The sequence below is a fragment of the Pungitius pungitius genome, chromosome 6 (genome assembly GCF_949316345.1).
Source record: "Pungitius pungitius chromosome 6, fPunPun2.1, whole genome shotgun sequence".
In the NCBI taxonomy this organism is placed as follows: domain Eukaryota; kingdom Metazoa; phylum Chordata; class Actinopteri; order Perciformes; family Gasterosteidae; genus Pungitius; species Pungitius pungitius.
In genome coordinates this window covers 3,076,869-3,095,866 of record NC_084905.1, presented here as the reverse complement: position 1 = coordinate 3,095,866, position 18,998 = coordinate 3,076,869, and the positions used below count along the sequence as shown (strand labels likewise).

General features: G+C 44.5%; 2 protein-coding genes across 2 annotated transcripts; one reads left to right on the top strand and one right to left on the bottom strand.

Annotated features, from left to right (window-relative positions):
- Window positions 1-10,282: 10,282 nt before the first annotated feature.
- mterf2 (mitochondrial transcription termination factor 2) lies at window positions 10,283-13,206 on the top strand. Its single transcript, XM_037452100.2, has 2 exons — window positions 10,283-10,362; window positions 11,176-13,206. The coding sequence occupies exon 2, from the start codon at window positions 11,195-11,197 to the stop codon at window positions 12,320-12,322; it is 1,128 nt and encodes a 375-aa protein (XP_037307997.2). The 5' UTR covers window positions 10,283-10,362; window positions 11,176-11,194; the 3' UTR covers window positions 12,323-13,206.
- A 2,157-nt stretch (window positions 13,207-15,363) lies between these two features.
- zgc:153031 lies at window positions 15,364-18,051 on the bottom strand. The gene is made up of 6 exons (XM_037452101.2): window positions 17,708-18,051; window positions 17,120-17,169; window positions 16,777-16,882; window positions 16,557-16,683; window positions 16,211-16,326; window positions 15,364-15,966 (listed from the first exon to the last, which is right to left on the bottom strand). Exons 1-6 carry the CDS (start codon window positions 17,806-17,808, stop codon window positions 15,876-15,878), a joined length of 591 nt encoding a protein of 196 aa, XP_037307998.2. The 5' UTR covers window positions 17,809-18,051; the 3' UTR covers window positions 15,364-15,875.
- Between the last annotated feature and the right edge of the window lie 947 nt (window positions 18,052-18,998).

Below are 18,998 nucleotides of genomic sequence, written 5' to 3'. Positions count from 1 at the left end.
ATGATTCTGCGTCTCACCACTTTCAAACCTGTAGCAGTGGAGATGAGGCTAATGCCAAAAGAACACGTGAGGTCTCTGCCCATCTGGTTAATGGGACAGAAAGCGGACAGCAAAACAAATGTTTCACTGTAATGTCTGGTTCAGGGTCAGTAGAGTCAGTGCGTGTGGTGGTCATAGGTGTCGTAAATCTCTCCTTCATTGTTAACCCTGAAGCCCCTTGTTAGAAAAACATGTCTGTCACTCAATTTGTGATTTAAAAAAAATACTTTTGCATTACAGAATATATAACCCCTCAATCAACCAAAAACCAAAAATGAAATCGGTTTCGCTTAAAAAAATCGCACCATATTGGTGGGCATATCTTAAACAAATAAAAGAAAAGATCTTTTAAAACAAAAAATTACCTTTGGGTGTGTGTGTGTGAAAGCTTTTGTTGTGCTTCCAAATGCTTTATGATTGTCAATGAGAGCTTTTGTTGCTCTAGTGTGTGTGTGAGCATGCAGTTAGTACGGAAAGCGTTTTCTTCATTGTGTGTGTGTGTGTGTGTGTGTGTGTTTTACCTCCCTTATAATGTGAGGTCTCAGCATGGATGCCGTCTCCCCCTCACATGCAGCCTCCTCCTTCCCAACCTCACGTCAATCAGGTTGTGTGTTCGTCACTTCTTTCTTGTCTTGCCCCCAACCTCCTCGCTGAGAAGCTTTCTGTGGACATTCTCTGTGCCAATGTCCTTGTTCGCCACAGCAGAAACATGTATCATTGTCAGTGGGTGGATGTCGCTGAGCTCCATGCTGGTTCCAGGATGAGCGTCCTCTCGTCATGCCACGACCACGTCCTCTGATTCGACCCCGTTGGTTGGGTGGTCGGCCTTTCATAGCAAATTGAGTAAAAGTCAGCTTTGCGCATGTGCAGTAAGTTTCTTCACCTTGGCGAGTCATGAATCTTGCTCTCGCTTGGTCTTTGATGAGTTGTTTGTGTGCTGCTTTCATTGCTGCTTCATCTCTTTCTCGCTGGTGGTTGTTGTGTAACATTGGACTTGCTTGTTGTGGTTCTTTCTGCGTATCGGCATGTGGGGCAGGGTACGGTTTTGGCAAACATGTGATGAGAAGAGGGCCTCCAGCATCTGTGAGACTCGGACACATGGTAGAGAAAAAAAAACATTGGTCATCTCGTTCAGAAACCTTTAAATCTGGTTTGTCAGAAACTGTGGTCGTAACGCAACATAATAATTCTTCATTCATTCGTTTTCTTTGCCTACATTCACATTCATTCTTCCCAAAACATTTTGATTTATCTACATATTTCTGTCTCATAACATCCACAATGGGTCCCTCGGGAGGACTCGTTTCCTTTTTATTTTTACCTTGTGTACCACCCATTACCTTAATGTGGTATAAGTATACTTAGTCCTTAAAATATAGTCGTCACTATAAGTCCTGAATTTCTTTTACCCTGGGAAAACGCAAGCTAAACCCTAACCGAGAGTATCGATTAATAAATATAGGTCAAAGGTCGTGAATACCGGTTTTCAGACTATTTATTATCTTATAACCACTTGTTTTATTATCTGAAATATGATAGCGTTCCTTGTCTTCCTGTTCACAATTATGATTACCCAAACCATATATTGCCCTTTTGGTTCAAGGCCACAATTATACGACTTCAGAGTGTTAAATCTAAATACAATCGTTCGCAAATCGATCCTCTCTTCCTCAGTAAAAATAAATTTGGATAATGATGAATCAGAAATAAACACTTTACAATTACTTTTATGAATTCATATACATTTTTCAATACCCGGAAAAGACAACCTATGATTGTCAAGAGACCACATAAATAAACAGAATTAGTTTATTCCTTTAGTTTTACTGCTACTATTACGAAGTTCTACATTTGCGTCTTCGTAATCTGTTACCACGTTTATAGAATTAAATTTAGACTATCAACTTCTCACCCGATATGAGGAAATTACTTCTTTCAGTTGGATCGTTGTGAAGTCAATCAGGTCTCTTTCGGTCGCCGGTCCCCTCTCTCTGAGTCTGATGAGGTTTGGGGCAGAATCACTTTTTGTGGATCCTGAAGAGGCCTCTTCCCGGACGTCCTTGGAGTCCCGACGGAGCTTCAAACGATCCCACTTCTGACACCAAATTGTTGTGGAAGATTTTCTCGTGCAATCGGGAATCAGTTGAAAAGTCTCTTGTCAATCAAAGTTGCATTTTCCGTTTATTTCTTGCAAGGAAGAAGAGGCCTGCGACAGCTACACATGGACAGGCAGTGGCAAGCTCCTTCTTAATGTTTGAGAGGAACATGGCTATATTTATACATCCACAGGGTTAACACCTTGGTTTTGTTATGCTAAAGAGTTTGAGACAGGCAAGGAGGTCTCAGACTTGAAGGGAAACTCAAGATGCTTACAACAGATGTTTGATTAGATCTAGGACAATAGCCAAAGAAGTTCACACCTTCTCCTTCCTCCACGCAGCGGTGTTATGCAAAGACAAATGGGATCAAAGAGGAGAGGTGCTTTGAGATTATTCTGTTTAGATCGTTCCCACACAGCTGGGGTCTTGGGACTTCCTCAGAATTAAAGTCACGATTGGTTTTAGACATTAATCTAATAGGACATTATGGCATCATTATATTTTGCCATTACAACCCTCCCTGAGCTGGCTGTTTTAAATCTCCACATCACAGAAGGAGCGCTCCATCTTCATAAACCCGAAGCTTTCCTCTAACATTTACCCCAGCTGTGGTGTTACCCGCCCAGCTTGCCAATTTTTGCAAGCCTTCATTTATTGAATTAAAGGCCGGTCGGGTTGCGAGTCGAGGCGCTCCGCTGCCGGGCCGGCTGAGAGAAATACGCCGAGTGACACGCGGGATGATGACAGGAAGGAACGAGGTTGGGACGCGAGGGATGAGATAGAACGCAGAAGGAGAGACTTCTGCTGGGAGGGGGGCGGAGGAGGAGGGGCAACGACAGTTTACGCACGCCATCTGTGCATCAAAGGTGTGTCCGTGCTGGTTTGCCTTCACGATGATGCTCGTCGGTGTGATTGTGATTTTGGAGAGATCTCCTGAATATAGATGGTCTCATTTTCCCTTCCCCCCCCCCCCCGTGCAATTATTTTTATTTCATCTGCAGATGAGTGAGCAAGTTAGCTCCACAGTTGTGTTGTCAACAACAACAACAACAACAAATCTGCTTCCACGCCAGGACGTGTAATTATCCGCCTTCTGCATACGAGTAACTCCACGCCATGTAATGAAATTAAAACTTTTCCTTTCATTTAAGTTTTCTCCTCGCACCCATCAAGACGTTTCAACCCTTTTACTTCTGTCACGCCCGAGGAGCCAATTACATAACTGCGATTCTTCTTCTGGTCCAGCTCCCTTCTCTTCTCAAAAATGTTCCCTTGTGATGCTTCATTCCAGAACATGAAACGGTGGTTGTGGCTTGTAAACATCACACAAAGAGCACAATACCAGAGGATTACGAGTGTGCAATGGGTGCCTTTAGACCTCCTTCTCTCCAACAGTTTCACACGGGGAGCGAAAGGGGTACAATTTAACGCAGGGTGATTATCGCAGCATCCCGGCCACACGCCCACTGGTTCCGAAGTTAAAGACTTCAAATCAAATCTACTGAAAGCCATCGAGACTTCCACAGGGAAGTCAGTTTTATCGAGAGAGTTTGATTGGTCCTGGTTCCGCTTGGATCGCCCCCCCCCCCCTGAAAATAACAGACATAAATTCCTGCGTGGCTGCGATCCAACCAGACACCTCCACACGTCTGGGTTTGGGAGCAGACTGCTATTAGGAAGGAAAGGCCCCCGAGAGGCTCGTCTCCCTCCTGCCACTAACTCACTCTTTTTTTTGGTGTTTTTGTTTTGCTACCCGCGAGGTTCCCACTGCAACCGCTTTACTCCCGGCATTTACGCTGTGGAACCAGCCCATCAGCAGTGCTCTCTGGTGCCTAATTGGTGCCATTAGCACAACACATCACACACTTTCAGACACCGGCAATGCAAGGTACCGTGCTCTCTCGCTCTCTCCCTCATCCTTCTCTCTCTCTCTCTTTCTGTCCCGTTTTCTCCCCCAGACCTCTTTTTATTCCACCAACTGTTTCTCACAGGGATCGCTTTTGGGGGGGGAGGGTGGGGGGGGGTAATGGGCCTGGCAAGTTGTAGCAGATTGGGACCCCGCAGGCTCAGACCCTCAGCACCGGGCAGACCTGCTGATTCTACAGAACGTGGCCTCCTGACCGGCCAGAAACAGGTGCCGTCGGGGGGGGGGGGGGGCAGGGGTAGCCACGGGGTATCAAATTAACATCTACCAGCTGTGATTCTGATGGTTACATTGGTCAACATGAGATAGTCATTCAACTCGGAGGCCATAGTCACTCTTCTCGCTGGGTTCTGTACGAGTTGTATGCTGAACACGGGAGACTCTGAGCAACAATTTACTGAAACACAATTTCCTGGCTGATTAAATTGAGTCTTTTTCTAACTTTGGTTCTGGCCTGCCAAGGCGATGACTCACAGTTTGCTTACGCTCAAACCCACATGCAGCACAGATAGAGGCTGAAACCTGCCCTTCCACACACACGCACACACACACACACACACAGAGTGGAGATGCCTCCACAATTAAGCCACTCCATTTAAAGTCTCTCCCTGTAACAAGGCGAAGGAAGCCGGCTGCTGGATCTTGCTGCTCTGTGAGGCGTGCTGCTTCCTCGCCGCCGCGTCGGGCCTCCCGGGGGCCTTTTTGTGTGGCCGAGCCCCTTTTCGTAATTACACCTGAGAGCATTCGAGCAGCTGCTCTTCTTTCACATCTGTGTCTCCATCAATCAGGCCCCGTAAAGGGGCGTGTGCAGAGCAGCCTCTCTGCCTCATTCTCTCTTTTCCCCTTGTCTGATTCATCCGCGCTTCTCAAAGGCACGTCTCAAATTTTAACAAGTTGTCAGGAACAATTCGACAACTGTGGCTGCTTGTTTCTCTGCTACAGATATTGTTTGCCTTTTCCTACCACTTTTTCCACGATCGCGGATGTGTTAATTAAAGGTATTTTTTAAAACACAATTGGGGCAAATATTTAAATTACACCTTTTACTCACAGCCATCATGGCTCATTCATGGCTTAATCTGCTGATTTTCATGAATCTATTCTACTATTAAGAGCTATTATCCTCCTCAGGTAAACAATCAGGGTTCGGATTCCCCTTAAGGCCCATTTGTTCTCTGCAGCTGCAGTATCAGATATTGGCCTGACATCAAATTAAGAACAATGGAATATCATTTTGTGTGTTTTGTTTATACGCCGGATGAACAAATATTTCCGAACAGTAACCATATTTTTTCCTTGGAACGTATTGCCGCTGCTGTGCATCATAAATATTTATCAAGGCTCCAAAAGGTGAAGTGTGTAGGAGTATTAAAACCTGGCAGCTGAAAATATAGCTGCAAACACAACACATCCAGGGTATGTTGCAAGTTGGAACACTGCGATGCCGCTTTGCATCCTCGAACGTCGTTGGATCGTCACTTTTGCAGCTTGTTTTATGCCTCAGTGTCATTGCACATTCAGTAATTTGACCGCTGCAAGTCCATATGATATTAACACTACGATATTAAGAGATAAAGTTTTATTTGAATATTTTACCCAATTTCAGACGACAATGTGGATATCGTGTATAAATTGATTATTTTATTTTCCAACCTTTCCCTTTTGTTGAGATAACAAATTGATTGGATGGATAATCACAGCCCAATGAGACAAGCATGGGCTCTATGGAACAATTCACATTATTAACTCAGGATGAAATATCTTTCTTAAAAGTGTTTTAACATCATGACATGCTGCACATATTTGTTAAAATATAAACAGGACATACGGTCATATAAAATCAAAAACAGTCAGCTATAGTCAATAAGTCGTGCAACCACTTAATATACTGTTTTCAAATTCATCTTTACAAAATGATTGAAAATATATGGAGGCTGTGATGACAAAACTACATTTTAAGATTAATCCAGAACACCATAAAAGCCTAAATGTTTCAGAGAGAATAAGCCATGAATCATAAAATGAGCGTATAAAAAAAAATATTACCTTTAAAAAAACTCGGGTTTGTGGGTATTTGTATTATTTTAATGTACACGGAAGTAATAGTGTCGTTTGTTTTTTTTGACACAAGACTTTCCGTCACTTTTAGTTACGAGCGTGTTGACTGATGAGCAGCCCAACTGGTTTTTAATTATCACAGCCATGCCACTTTGTGACTTCTGCCCAATCCAAAAATTAGCTTCAATACAAAAGTACTACTTTACAAAAGCGCTTAACCACCGTATTCGTTATTGGGATTTAAAACTTCAATACAACCAAAATCATCTCTCACTGTTGATTCTCTGATCGCTCTGACCTTTGCTTTCCTCTTTATTACGACCGCTGCTGCAATCCCTCCAACCAGCAGCAGTCCCACCAGTACTGCGCCCACGGCATAGGCAGCGACATTAGAGCCTTCAGACGCATCGGCGGTTGGGCCAGATTTCGGGCTCCTGCTTACTGTTTTTGTGGCGGTCCCAGGAATTTCTACCTTCAAATTGGTCTCCTGTTTAAAGATGCATTTGGGTGTGTCCTCATGCGAGTACTGGCCACCCTCAAATTCCCCTTCTTCATAATCATAATCATCTGCGTAGTCGGCCTCTTCGTCAAGGAAGAGGTCATCTTTTAAAACGACGCACCAGTACACTCCTTGATCTCTCGCCTCCAGGTGGGACAACTTGAACAAGGAGCCATTCTCGGACAGAGACAGTCTTCCTCTCAGATCCCCAGGGATGTGAACAGTCGCGTCCCTTGAGTCGTGGATGAGTTCCTTTTTGCCCGATGGCTGTCGGCGGTGCCACTGCACCCGTTGGGTATCATTTTTGTCAGCGTCGCACTCCAGCAGCGTGGTTCCGCCTTCAGCGACAACCTTTTCTCTGGATTCTTTTTGGGAACAAGTATACAGAAAGTACTGAAATTCAAGCGAGGAAGAGATGCATGAATAGTCCCCACTGAGCGCATTAGAAAAAGAAGGGATTACCAACGAGAAGTCTTCAGATCCGTCACCGGATGACACGTGCATCTCCGTGCTGCTACCGTCGAGCCTCCCTAGTGGAGTCTCCCAGTGCTGGTCGGTCCCGTCAGAGGGGCATGGCAATACCACTTTGTCCCCGTTCGATGCAAAAATGTCCCTGCTGTCATCGCTATCTGACGGTTGCACGCTCTGAAAACTGAGACACTTCTTACCTTTGTTCACAAGACAGATAAAATGCTGTTTTTTCTTTAACTGGCTGCTGTTTAGTAGGAGCAATGCCCCGTTGTGCTTGACCTCCACCACACTCTGCAGCTCCTCCACCAGTGGCTCCAATGACACGCTGCTATCCAGGAAGAGTGTTGCCTTATATAGCGGAGACATCTCGTAGTACCAGCGCACAGAGGTTCCCTCCAAACCGATGGAAGCGGTGTTGCACAGAATCTCAGCCCATCCGTTTCCTTCCTTCACTTGAATCTCTTGAGGTGAGACTTCCTCATCGCACACAAACAGCTGGTGTTTGTGCTGGCTGACCAGCACGTGGTCCTTCCAGCATTCCCTCCTGTAAATCCCAGAGTCCTTGTGCGTGAGAGAACGGATCTGGAACCCGATCAGGTGCTCATCTCCGTGTATGTGGATCCGGCTCTGGAGGTCCGCGGGAGGTGTGATGGACGCGTTGTTGGCCGAGGAGTTGCCAAGCAACCGGTCTCCCTCTGGTGCACATCTATAGACGACAATGTAATCCGCTTCAAAACAATACCCGATGTCCATCATGGTGTGCTCTGCTCCAAACATGAGCTCAGTCTCCTCGCCGGAGACCCGGTGGAGGAGAAGGGGAAGAAGTAACTCAAGGAACCTGGTAGAGGTCATGTTGTCTGCCTGTCCTGGAGCTGTGTGTTTGTCACACTGGCAGAGTTTAACTTACTGTATCCGCTTTCGTTTGTCACCTATGTACCTCCTCCTGCCTTGCGCGTAGGAACACACAAGGACACACCTACCTACACACACACACACACACACATGTATACACACAGACACACACACATATGTGACATTAATCTTTTGGTGACCAGAGTGAATGAAAACTTGTTAAAGTATTTTATAGAATTGGAACATGTCTAAGATGAAGTTAACAGTAACTAGACTCTGAAGAGGAACAGATATGTTCCTGGTTGTATATTAACTACGTCGGCCGACAGGTTTTGTGGCCATGTCACCCTGCAAGTTCACTGCTAAGAGAGAGAGAGAGTTTTTTTGCGTTTTTCAACAAGCATTTGCAAATGCAAAGTTTATTTACCATTATGTTCCTATTCAGTGAGTACACTAAAATGATCTGGCAGTATACAGTAATCTGTTGAGATTTTTCTTTGACACTGTAAGGAAACACGAATGATTAATTTGGTCTTGTGATGTTTATCAGATTGAATGAGTTGCCATGGTTTGGTGAGGGCAAAGTAATGTGCAACATTAAACTCAAAGTACCCCCAAATCAACATGTATAGTATAAGAAGTAATACTTAAAAGATTCATACATTCCTTATGGTTGTTGTATTGGGGTTTATATAACACTTGTTCACAATTGCAGAGCTGGAAAATCAAAATAGGTCAAATACAAAGTAAAATCTGTGGTACACAATGTAAAGCAGAATTTATTTTTAACTGTGCCAATGACAAAAGAGGTTATTTGTTAATCTCAGGTTGCAGGCAGTTAGCTCCAGTATGACAAAGAAAAATCTGAAACCTTGGCCTCCTCTGCATTGTTCAGAGGGTGGTTATGGTTTCATATTTGCTTTAAGAAAATGTCTGGCCAGTTCAGTTAAGACATGAATGGATAGATCCTCAGTAGTGAAGAAAGTATCTTCACCGGTTCTAAGCAATTACAACAACAACAACATTACAGTATTTCACTTGTGTTGCCCAATGGCATTGCATTACATCATTAATTTGAATGTTCAAGTCTAGACAAGTTACACTTCCTACACCAGCTACATGTTTATCAGAACACAAGCATGAATGACACTGTGACTCTGTAGGGCCAACATGTTGTTTTATTGTCACGGTTACGGATACCGGAGTACGGGAGAACCCAAATGCACGACGCGTACACAATGGACAAGACAGGAGGGTTTTAATCAAGGTTCAGGCAGGGTCAAAACCGGGAGATCCGTCAGGAGGCAAACAAGTCCAGAGGGGCAGGCAGGTAATCCGTAGACAGGGACAGGAAGGGTCAGAATCAGGAGGGCACACAGACAGGCAGACAAATCCAAAACGGGGCAGGCAGGTAAATCGGGGTCGAGGAACAGACGAGGTCGGGATCGAGAAAAACAGGATGGCTTCGGGAAACGCTGGAAAACTTGGTAGAACACACAAGACAATCTGGCAGTGAGCAACCGAATGTGACTGGCTTAAATAGTGAGTGACTGACGAGGGAAGGCACCACAGGTGAGGGTGAGGAGAACCAGGTGCAGGAAATCAGGTGACGAGGTGGGAGGATCTGAAATGACAGGAGAGTTAGTGAACATGCAGTGGAGATGAATAGACTATGATGTGAACACCCAGTGAAGATGAAAAATAAACTATGATGTGGACGAATTTGTGACATTTTTGCTCTCTTCTCACTATAAAGAAAATCCATTCCAATGAATCACATGCTAAATGAAATATGCGTCTCTTTAGTGTTTGTGATGGTTAAACACGATGTATCTAGCTAATAACTATAACTTTGATGACCAGCTCACCCGTGTAAACTTTTTTCCTTTGAGGTGCATCATCTGTTTACTAGTAACCGAGGCTACCTACTCAGCAGTAGCAGCAGCAGCCTCCGTGCTTTTGAGGGAACAGCTTGCAGAGCTGGTGATCATGATTAAGCACCAACTGTGAGAAAGCTCTCCGTGTGTTCAGTCCAATTCAGCTCTGTGCTGATTACACTCATCAGAGCCCCGTATGCTGCAGGGTTTGGAGGTGCACCAACTGCTGTTTGAGATACTGAGATTTGCCAGATTTATTTAACCACTGGACATATGGGCTGCAATAAAAGAGAAGACCTTTGAGTAGAGGAATAGAATAGGCCATTGGGAGCGTACAATTAAACATTTTTCTACCCTCTGCATAGCGCATTTTTTAAGTGATCTTATGGTGACATTTGAATGAACCAGTTCTCGCTCGTGCTGCACTACCAGGCACTGCCTGCGCGCGGGCGGGGCAGTGAGTACGTCCCTCCGCACAGGCTCATAGTAGAAGAAGAAAAGTATTTCATAACAAAACGTCACATCTTCTGACAGCTGCTATAGGTAACGTTGTGTATTCATTATTAGTTGTTCAACAATCTAACTAACACGTGTGTCCACAGTTACCGATATTAACGAGCAAACGTGCTCCACGGTACCCACGTCTCTTCCACTAGCTAGTGCTAGCTAATGCTAACACTAGAAGCGCGAACTAAAGCATAGTCGACAATAGGGCCCCTTTAACTGCAATCGAGTTAAATTAGGTTGATTAAAGTCTTGTTTCCATCCAGTAGCCATCATCTTCTGTGTTATTATTGATCGAAATAAACATTATAGCCTCTGTATCAAAGATGGGGTAAATTACAACGTGATTATAATAGATATGACTTTATATAATTGAAGTAATGTTACTTTTAAATAACTCAGGTAAGAGTTTTAATGAACAGAATGTTTTCTGCTTAAAAAAATGGATTGTGTAAATGAATTTGCTAAAAATATATAAAAGGAGAAGTTCAGATTAGTGCCACGCCTGTGTCTGTTTACATGTATCTTGCTTTTCTTATCTGCGAGGCTCAGTGACAAGTAACGTGGAAGCTCCATCAAAGTCCCCGGGCTGTGCCTTAAGTCAGGAGGATAGTGTTGTTCTGCTTGCTAACAATTAGAGTCGTGATTGCCAGTCTCCTGTCCTGATGGATGCACGTGACATCCGGGATTACTGACCGTCCTCACAGCTGTTACAGCTGTTTGATTGCTGCTGCATTTGAGAATCTTTCTGAGCATCGCTGCACCTGTCTGTTCAAACCATCTCCAAGAACTTGTGTTATATTTGTGCTTCGTTGTCACCCACTGCAGTTCCTTCTTCTCTCGCTCTTTTAGGTGATCCTCCTGCGGATCCATGTTGCGTTTGATTGCCAAGTCCCTGTGCCTCAGGTGCCAGTGTGCCACGGCCATACCTTTACACCTGAGACCATGTTCGACACTGAGCTCACCAGAGAACCAGCAGACAGTGGAAGCTCTCTACGATCTCTCTGTGGACATCCAGAAGGTCCGTCAACTAAAGGGCTGGGTTCTGCATGCGTGCCCGGCCTATACCAACGAGGTAGCTGACCTGCTGAAGGAGATGGGAGCCTCGGGCTTCACCGTTGCCCGTATCCTAGCAAGTCACCCCGAGGCTGTCTTGTGTCATCCGGAGCAGATGCGGGCTCAGAGGGAGCTGTGGATGTCTGTGTGCCCGAAACAGAAAGAGCTGGTTGGTATAATTGAGAATTTCCCGGGCTCCTTCTTCACCTCATTGAGCCACCACGTCAACCAGCGAAACAACATCGCCTACTTTCAAAGCCTAAACCTCAACAATCGCATCATCACCAAGCTGATGGCCAGCGCTCCACAGAGCTTCAGTCGGCCGGTGGAGCAGAACGAGCTGATGGTGTGCACCCTGCAGCAGGCCTACCGAGACCTCGGGGGTGAGGAGGCCAACATGAAGATCTGGCTTCAGAAGCTGCTGAGTCAGAACCCCTTTGTTCTCCTCAAACGCCCCGAGGTGCTGAGGCAGAACCTGCTGTTTCTGAGAGACAAGGGCTTCAGCCCGGCTGAGCTCCTCCGCCTCCTGTCCAAGCTCAGGGGCTTTGTCACCGAGCTGAACCCGGACTGCATGAGCCGAACTCTAGCGTACTCCCAGGACACCATGGGCTGCTCCGAGGAAGAGCTGCGGGAAATCATCCTCAACTGCCCGGCTGTGCTTTACTACCCTGACGCAATTCTAGCTGAGCGATTCGAGGGCCTCCTCAGCGCTGGAATCAGCATGTCTCAAATCAAAGAGACTCCGACTGTCTTGGAGCTGACGACGCAGATAGTGAATTATCGCATCCAGCGACTGAGGGTGTACGGTTATGACATACGGACAGGTAGTCTTCAGGCCCTGAATGGCACTAAAAAGGACTTTGAGATGAGCAATGGAAAATTAATGTTACGTAGAGAGAGGCCAATTTTTAACCCCGTTGCCCCTTTAAAAGTAGATGACTGACCGAGGATGTGTGGACTAATACAACAAATTAAGACTGCTTATAATGTATATATATATATATTGTGTATGTGTGTGTGCGTGTGTGTGTTTGTTTGTTAGTATTAGATTAGAGGTCCTACGGTGCGCTTCCAGCATCCAGTCCATAAACGCTTCACACTAAAAAAGCATTACACTTTTACTGCGAGTGTAAAATCATATAATCATATAAGAATGGTCGTGTAACAGCTTACCAGAGTGATATCGGAAAATCAACAAATTAAATGGAGTCTTAATATGTTCCACGTTTTAGGGTAGTAGTCCCTTACCAAATAAATAATATATTACACCTCATTTACAAGATACGGCATTACAATGACTTCAAATAAAACACTGCATGACATGACAGGGTAAAGGCAGACATGCTGGATGGTCTATTCAATAAATTACAGAGTATAACAGGACATGCGTGGATTTTCAAAGCATTTTATTTAAAGCCTGCGCAAGTGCCTCAGTTTCACACAATGTTCTTGGCAGCACTATTGTCATCCTCAGGGAAGGAATTTAACTGTCTCTGAGTTTTATTGTTACCTTACAGATGACAGGAGACTTTATTATACCGTAATTCACTTTTAAAATGTCTTTTCAAATGAATTCAAATGCGCCCACACCATGGAATAAGAAAAAAAGGAACACAATATATATTCAGAGAGCAGTTGAGTTTCATTTTATTAAATCAAGATAGATTTTCCACTACGTTTGGCTTTATTAAGGTTTTCCTGTCTATGTGTGTCATGATAAAAAGTCTGTTTTGGGGTTAATGCCCACATTTATTTTTATTGTCGACCACAAAGTGAAAATGTAATCTTTCTGAGCATTGTCAAACCAAGAGATTGCGTTTTGAAATGGTCCCTCGTCGTGTTTTTAATGTGTCTTAATGTTTCAAAGCCGGCAAAGGCCCTCAAAACATGTGTAAGGGTGCCTTTAATGGGGGGTGAGCTTCACAGCTAATGAAGCCATGACTTTATGCCTTAAGCTTCCCTGGCTCTCATAAAGGGAGATGATGGGGGTCACAACAAAGAGCGCAGACTTGCGTGTCCCGAGGGTGTGGGTGGGTGTGTGTGTGTGGGGGGGGGCGTATACGTGAAAACCTTCCACTGCCCATCTGCTGCCGCCCGCATAACTCGGCATGGCTCTGTAGTCATGGCGATAGCCACTGGGCAGATGATGCAAAAGTGAGTGCATCTGGAAGTGGATTTGAGCTCAGCAGATGGATGTTGACTGGAGTTCACTTTTTAAACAATTCACAACACAAAAGCCCCGAGGGGGGCTACAACATTACCTCAACTACTCCACAGCTGATGCACCGAAGGATTCTTAACTTACACAGATATCAGAGACATTTTTTTTTTTTTTAGGTGGTGCAGAGCAGTACATCCAAACAATTGATCAGGATGTGTCAATGAGACGAGTCCTCAGGTGTGGAAGTTGCCTCCATTCCCCCCCACCCGCTGTCCCCCTGTCCTCTGGGGCTGTGTCAACCTTTACGCTGCCTTTGAATTACACGGACGAGCCAGAGAGGTTAATTAGATTGAGTGTAAATTGTCCCTTCTCATTTCAAATATGACACCGGTAGATGTAAGCCACGCTTAACAAATGGCTTTTATGGTTCATATCTCACATGAATCGATGGCATCTGCGATTTAAAGATATGATTTCCAGCTGAAACCGGAGCTGGGATGACCAACGCCGCAGTAAATATTCCTCATTTAAGGTGGGGGTGAGTTACGTTTTGTTAAAAAAAAAATTATCAAGAGAAACTAATGCATTCGCATCTCATATAATCCACAATATTTAAAGAAAAATCTCTTTCACCACAAAGGAAAACCTGAAGTTACAATATACTTATATTTAAATTCTTGTTTGGCCTGAACTCTTAACCTGATACTGTTATTGCACTGGTGTTTCATCACTTGTATACGCACTTGCATCATGCAATCTGATTTAATATCAACTTTTGTCTCCCGTCCATATGCCAGACATTGTGTTTTTGTGATAACTCGTCACTCAAGAAGGAACTTCGACCTGCACCCAGACGAGACAATCGAAATGCAGCGTAGGTTACATGCTGGAAGGAGAATGAATGTCACATTGATAGATATTCAATGCCCAAAAGGTAAATAGCGTCCTATATTTAATGTGGTGGAAATTTGTGGATGAAGCCCTCGTGAAAAATCAAATAGAAAATGGGAAACTCGTGAATACAAAAATCATCAACACAAGCCGTGAGTAAAGACAGAAGTCAAATGACTAAATTCAGCTGAAAAGGGACATGATTGTTCCTCCTTCAAAGGAGCAGCAAGATCTGACCAAGCTTCTTAGTGTAAAAAGAAGCTTTAATACACATCTGACAGGTTTGTGTTGTCTAAACAGAAGACACCCCTGCACAAGGAATTGGACCAGGAACCAAGGCGGTGTAGGAAGTTACCCTTTGACCCCCTCGCCCTCAGTGTTAGCCAATCATTGTTTGAAAAACATATAGAAGACAATAAAACCATTTGTGCCATTTGTGAATTGGTTTGGTCCAGGATGTAGATCACTAAGGACAGGACCATCGATATCTACGTGTTTTATTGAAAAATATAAGCCCTTCTACCGCCATTCTTTTTTCACACTGAACATCCTACATCCCATCAGCACATGTTTTTTCTGCCCTCAGCCATTAGCGGACATTTCCTTGCAGTTAATTCTTATTATAATTAAAGATGCATTACTGACTCTTCGTGGCTTTAATTGACAACTGGTAACTTTTCTGCCCCGTATCCTTATTGTGAACTTTAACCTCTCCTCCTCTCAACCCTTGTGGTCTTGCAATTAAACCCCTATAATAATGGGGTTATATATATATATAATATAACCCACATAATAATGAAAAGGACTATCAATATCCAATAGATATACAGGGTGTGGAGATGAAAATAATATTTTGACAACCTGCATAAATGTTGGCTTTCTTGTTGTCGCATTGACATGCCGCCATCTAGTGGCAAAAAGGAACACAACAGTTGATTAAGGATCATTTTATTCAAAAGTTGAAAAATCGATTCACGTGTCAATCGATGCTCAAAACCGTAATCATTTATTGTCAGAAAAAAACTCCTAGATCCATAAAAGACCACACAGTAAAAAACGCATCAATTCTAGTTTCATTCCAGGTGTAAACAACGGACAAGCTGTAAAATGTCTCCATGTAAATCTGAGTAAAATCACGGTCATTGTAGAATCCAGGCAGACCAGTAGGATAATTCACTTTTGGCCTTGTGAGCCAAAAACTAGCCGGGCAGATCGAAATGCCCAACCAAGCAACTGTTCTGGAAGAAAACTTTTAAAACACAAAAAGTTTGTGTTTAAAGCATCTCACTAATTACAGACTACAACTACCCTTTTCACACAGGGAAGCTCACTGTTCTTTCAAAGCCTAATGATGCATTGTGGGTTTTGGCAGCTTGTCTATCCAGGAGTTAACCCTGAAATAATAAGAGTGGTTTTCTGACATCAATATTCGGTTTTTCTGCTTCTACACCGCATCACCAGTCTCTTTCTTGAATACTTGGCACTTGTATTTGATGCCGTTTTCTTCTTGAATTTCACTCGGTACGCCAGGAAATCTTTTTTGGAAACAAGACAACAAAAAAAAAAGAATTAAATCACACATAGATGAGCTTTAAGTGTGGAAGAAAACCGTCTCACATAAAACGTGTAAAGTACTGTTTCAATAACAGTAAAACGCCAAATGGACATCAAGAAAATATCAAAGAATTCGGCATATTTTGTGTTGTTGAAGGGCTGATGTTTGATTTGCTTGCAGGACATTCTGCACTATGATCATCCGAGGACGAGATGAACACGTACCCTTCTTGCACTTTGAAGAGTCCCTTGTCGAACTCGGGGAAGAAAACGTCGCAGTCGAAGTCTGCCATGACGTCCGTCAGGTAAACCAGGTCACACCACGGGTGCTTCAGCGCATCCTTGATCAGCGACACGAAGCAACAGAGCCTTTGGTCACATTACCAGCATTTTACCAGGTCGACGCGAGAGGCGAACGACGGCCTCGAAGCGGCACAACAAGACTCGCAAAACTGCATATTAGCGGTTGCCCCGAAGGATTGGAGCGAGCGGACCGGTTTGAAGGTTGGGCGGCAGCTGGGAATGCTGGTAAACATGCGCTATGGGGAGTTCAATGCTCGGGCTGGTTCACCTCGTACACCTGCGTCCCTCCAACCACCCAGATGGTCTCAATCAAGTCGGCGAGGGGGGACTGCACAGCCAGGCGGGCGGCGGCGTCCAAGTCTTTGCACAAGAAATGGGCGTGATCTGGAACTTCCCTGGAAGAGTAGACCAAAAAAAAAAAAAAGATTAGTTCAAGATGACAAGAAATGTCTTTCCGTCCTCGGGCGTTTGTTTTGAGAGACACTCACTTCAGTGTTGTGCTCAGCACCGCGTGCAGTACATTGGGCAGTGGGAAATCAGGTTTTGGGACAGAGAACCAGCACAGTTTTCCCCAAACCATAATGTTCATCCTCCCTGAAATAAAACAGAACAAAATTTGTAGAACTTATGTCTTGCTCTCGTGTCTCTTCGTGTGGCACTAGGAACATGACGTAGGTTACCAAGTGAACTCGGGTGGATATGGATCAAATCAATGAATATACATGTTCATATCCTGATATTTAGATATTTAGGATATATTTGGAATAAGAAGTAGTTTCAATGCAGAACATATTACATTCAATGTGATGTGGTGTTGATTGTGAGGAGTACCTGGTCTCGACACGCCCTGGACATGGTTCCTAAAGTACTGGAATTCAGATCTGCAACGGTCACATTTTCAATATTATTATGTTTTTTCCCCCCAAATATTAAAGAGAGAAAAACATGTCGTTGCCAAGTTTGTGGCCAGGCACATAAACCAGGTGTACTGCTGCTCAGTTTGCACACCCAACAAATCGATTGGATGATGAATGCCCGAGTGAATAAGATCAAGTTCTATAATACATCGAAATACAACACTACATCAACAAGCTCCCCATTAGGCACTATAGGCATAACTCTGCATACAACTACCCAGCATAGTAGCTTCTCATCTGGTCAGAAGTGTAACCCGGTTTCATTGTAGCATGTCGTTTTGATCCAACAAAGAAAGCCGTATTACTCACATCACTGGTATGTATTTATGAACTAACAATAGTTAAATCACTGAAAACTGGCCAGAGAGAGAGAGAGCGACCATTGGCAGCTTCTCGGCTAAACACGTAACGTACACAGGTTTGCAGAGGATTCAAGCTAATGGCTTGTGAGCTAACAGCTCACAGGGACCGAATGAAGCATTCAAAGAGGCGTCACTCTTACGGGAGGTCCCAGGGCATCTGTCCGTCCTTCCCGATGCCTCCGCCACGGCAGGCCGCCGCTACGAGGCGGATCGGCTTCCTCTGCACTTTGTCCCCGCTCATCGTTGTCCCTCTGCGGCGTGTGTGCGTGTGTGTGTCCAAACGAGCAGGTATCTGCAACGTGCACTTCCTCTTCCCCCCCCCCCCCCGAGCCGAGCCGAGCACACTTTATAGGCGACTCGACCCGGAGCCGCCGCCGTCAGCCGGGCTCCCCGGACAGGGCGGAGACCCAGGTCACGCCCGGTGGATTAACGTCGACCGAGGGGCCCGCTGCGCAGCGTGACTCGCTCACAGGACACGGCGCGTGTAACGCGGTTACGAGGTTACGCGCCTCGTTCAAACAGGGACACATTAGCAATTGTGCTGCTAGATTGAGAAACTTTTCAGATTACGCTTCACGTAACTCAAAAACCCCACCTATGGGGCGCAGTTTGTAAAATGTTGCAAGGGTCTAAAATCCTGCGCCGTTATCATAAAAAAAAGCAGGACAATATTCATATGTACATTTTTTAAACATGACAAAATCATGTAAATACATGCAACAACTTTTCCAAGTACAATGTTTGGCAGTAACACAAAGTTGTTAAATAATTAAACACACACATGCACGCACAGGCAAAACACACACACACACACGCACACGCACACACACACTGTTTTGGTGGTTAATCTTTGATCTGCTTCCACCAGGAGCCTGAGCTTGGGGGGGGGGGGGCCCTTCCCTGCGCTTCGACTGCTTCAACGCAGCGAGAGCTGAATCGATAAAGGTTAACTGCACCTGAGTTGGTTTGATTTATTGACAACTTTTAACATTTTTGTGTTTAAAAGAACAGTCAAATTTGACTCATTTCCACTCAGAAATTATAAACTAAAACCTGGAAAATATAACAATAAAAGCAGATTTCCAATAAAAGGTAATCAAGGACTTTATTGACTCAAGGAGATTTAACTTTTGAACTTTTTTCAGCTCACGAGCCTCAGACCGACAACGCTTCGTTCAGTGCGCCCGATCGCAAGGAAATTCACAGTGATCTCCAGATGTCGACGGGCTGAACCCAGTAGATCCACACGCCGGGGTTAAGTCACTGCGTGGCTTTCTTCTAACGCGGTGCTGTAATGTATGATACAGCACGTGATCAGCATTTAGTTAGTGTATACACTCTAATAATGCCAATGTATTTGTTTCCCTCCTTTCTTGGGTAACAGCTATTCAATCTCCACAAGACTAGTGCAACCTCCGCAACAACCTTCCA

What these genes read in the sequence shown, in the direction of transcription:
- mterf2 (XM_037452100.2), top strand. Translation starts at nt 11,195, where the DNA reads ATGTTGCGTTTGATTGCCAAGTCCCTGTGCCTCAGGTGCCAGTGTGCC.
- zgc:153031 (XM_037452101.2), bottom strand. Translation starts at nt 17,808, where the DNA reads ATGAGCGGGGACAAAGTGCAGAGGAAGCCGATCCGCCTCGTAGCGGCG. An exon ending in GTGCTGAGCACAACACTGAA is followed by an intron (nt 16,684 to 16,776) that starts GTGAGTGTCTCT and finishes CTACTCTTCCAG; the next exon opens with GGAAGTTCCAGATCACGCCC. An exon ending in GAGGGACGCAGGTGTACGAG is followed by an intron (nt 16,327 to 16,556) that starts GTGAACCAGCCC and finishes TCGCTGATCAAG; the next exon opens with GATGCGCTGAAGCACCCGTG.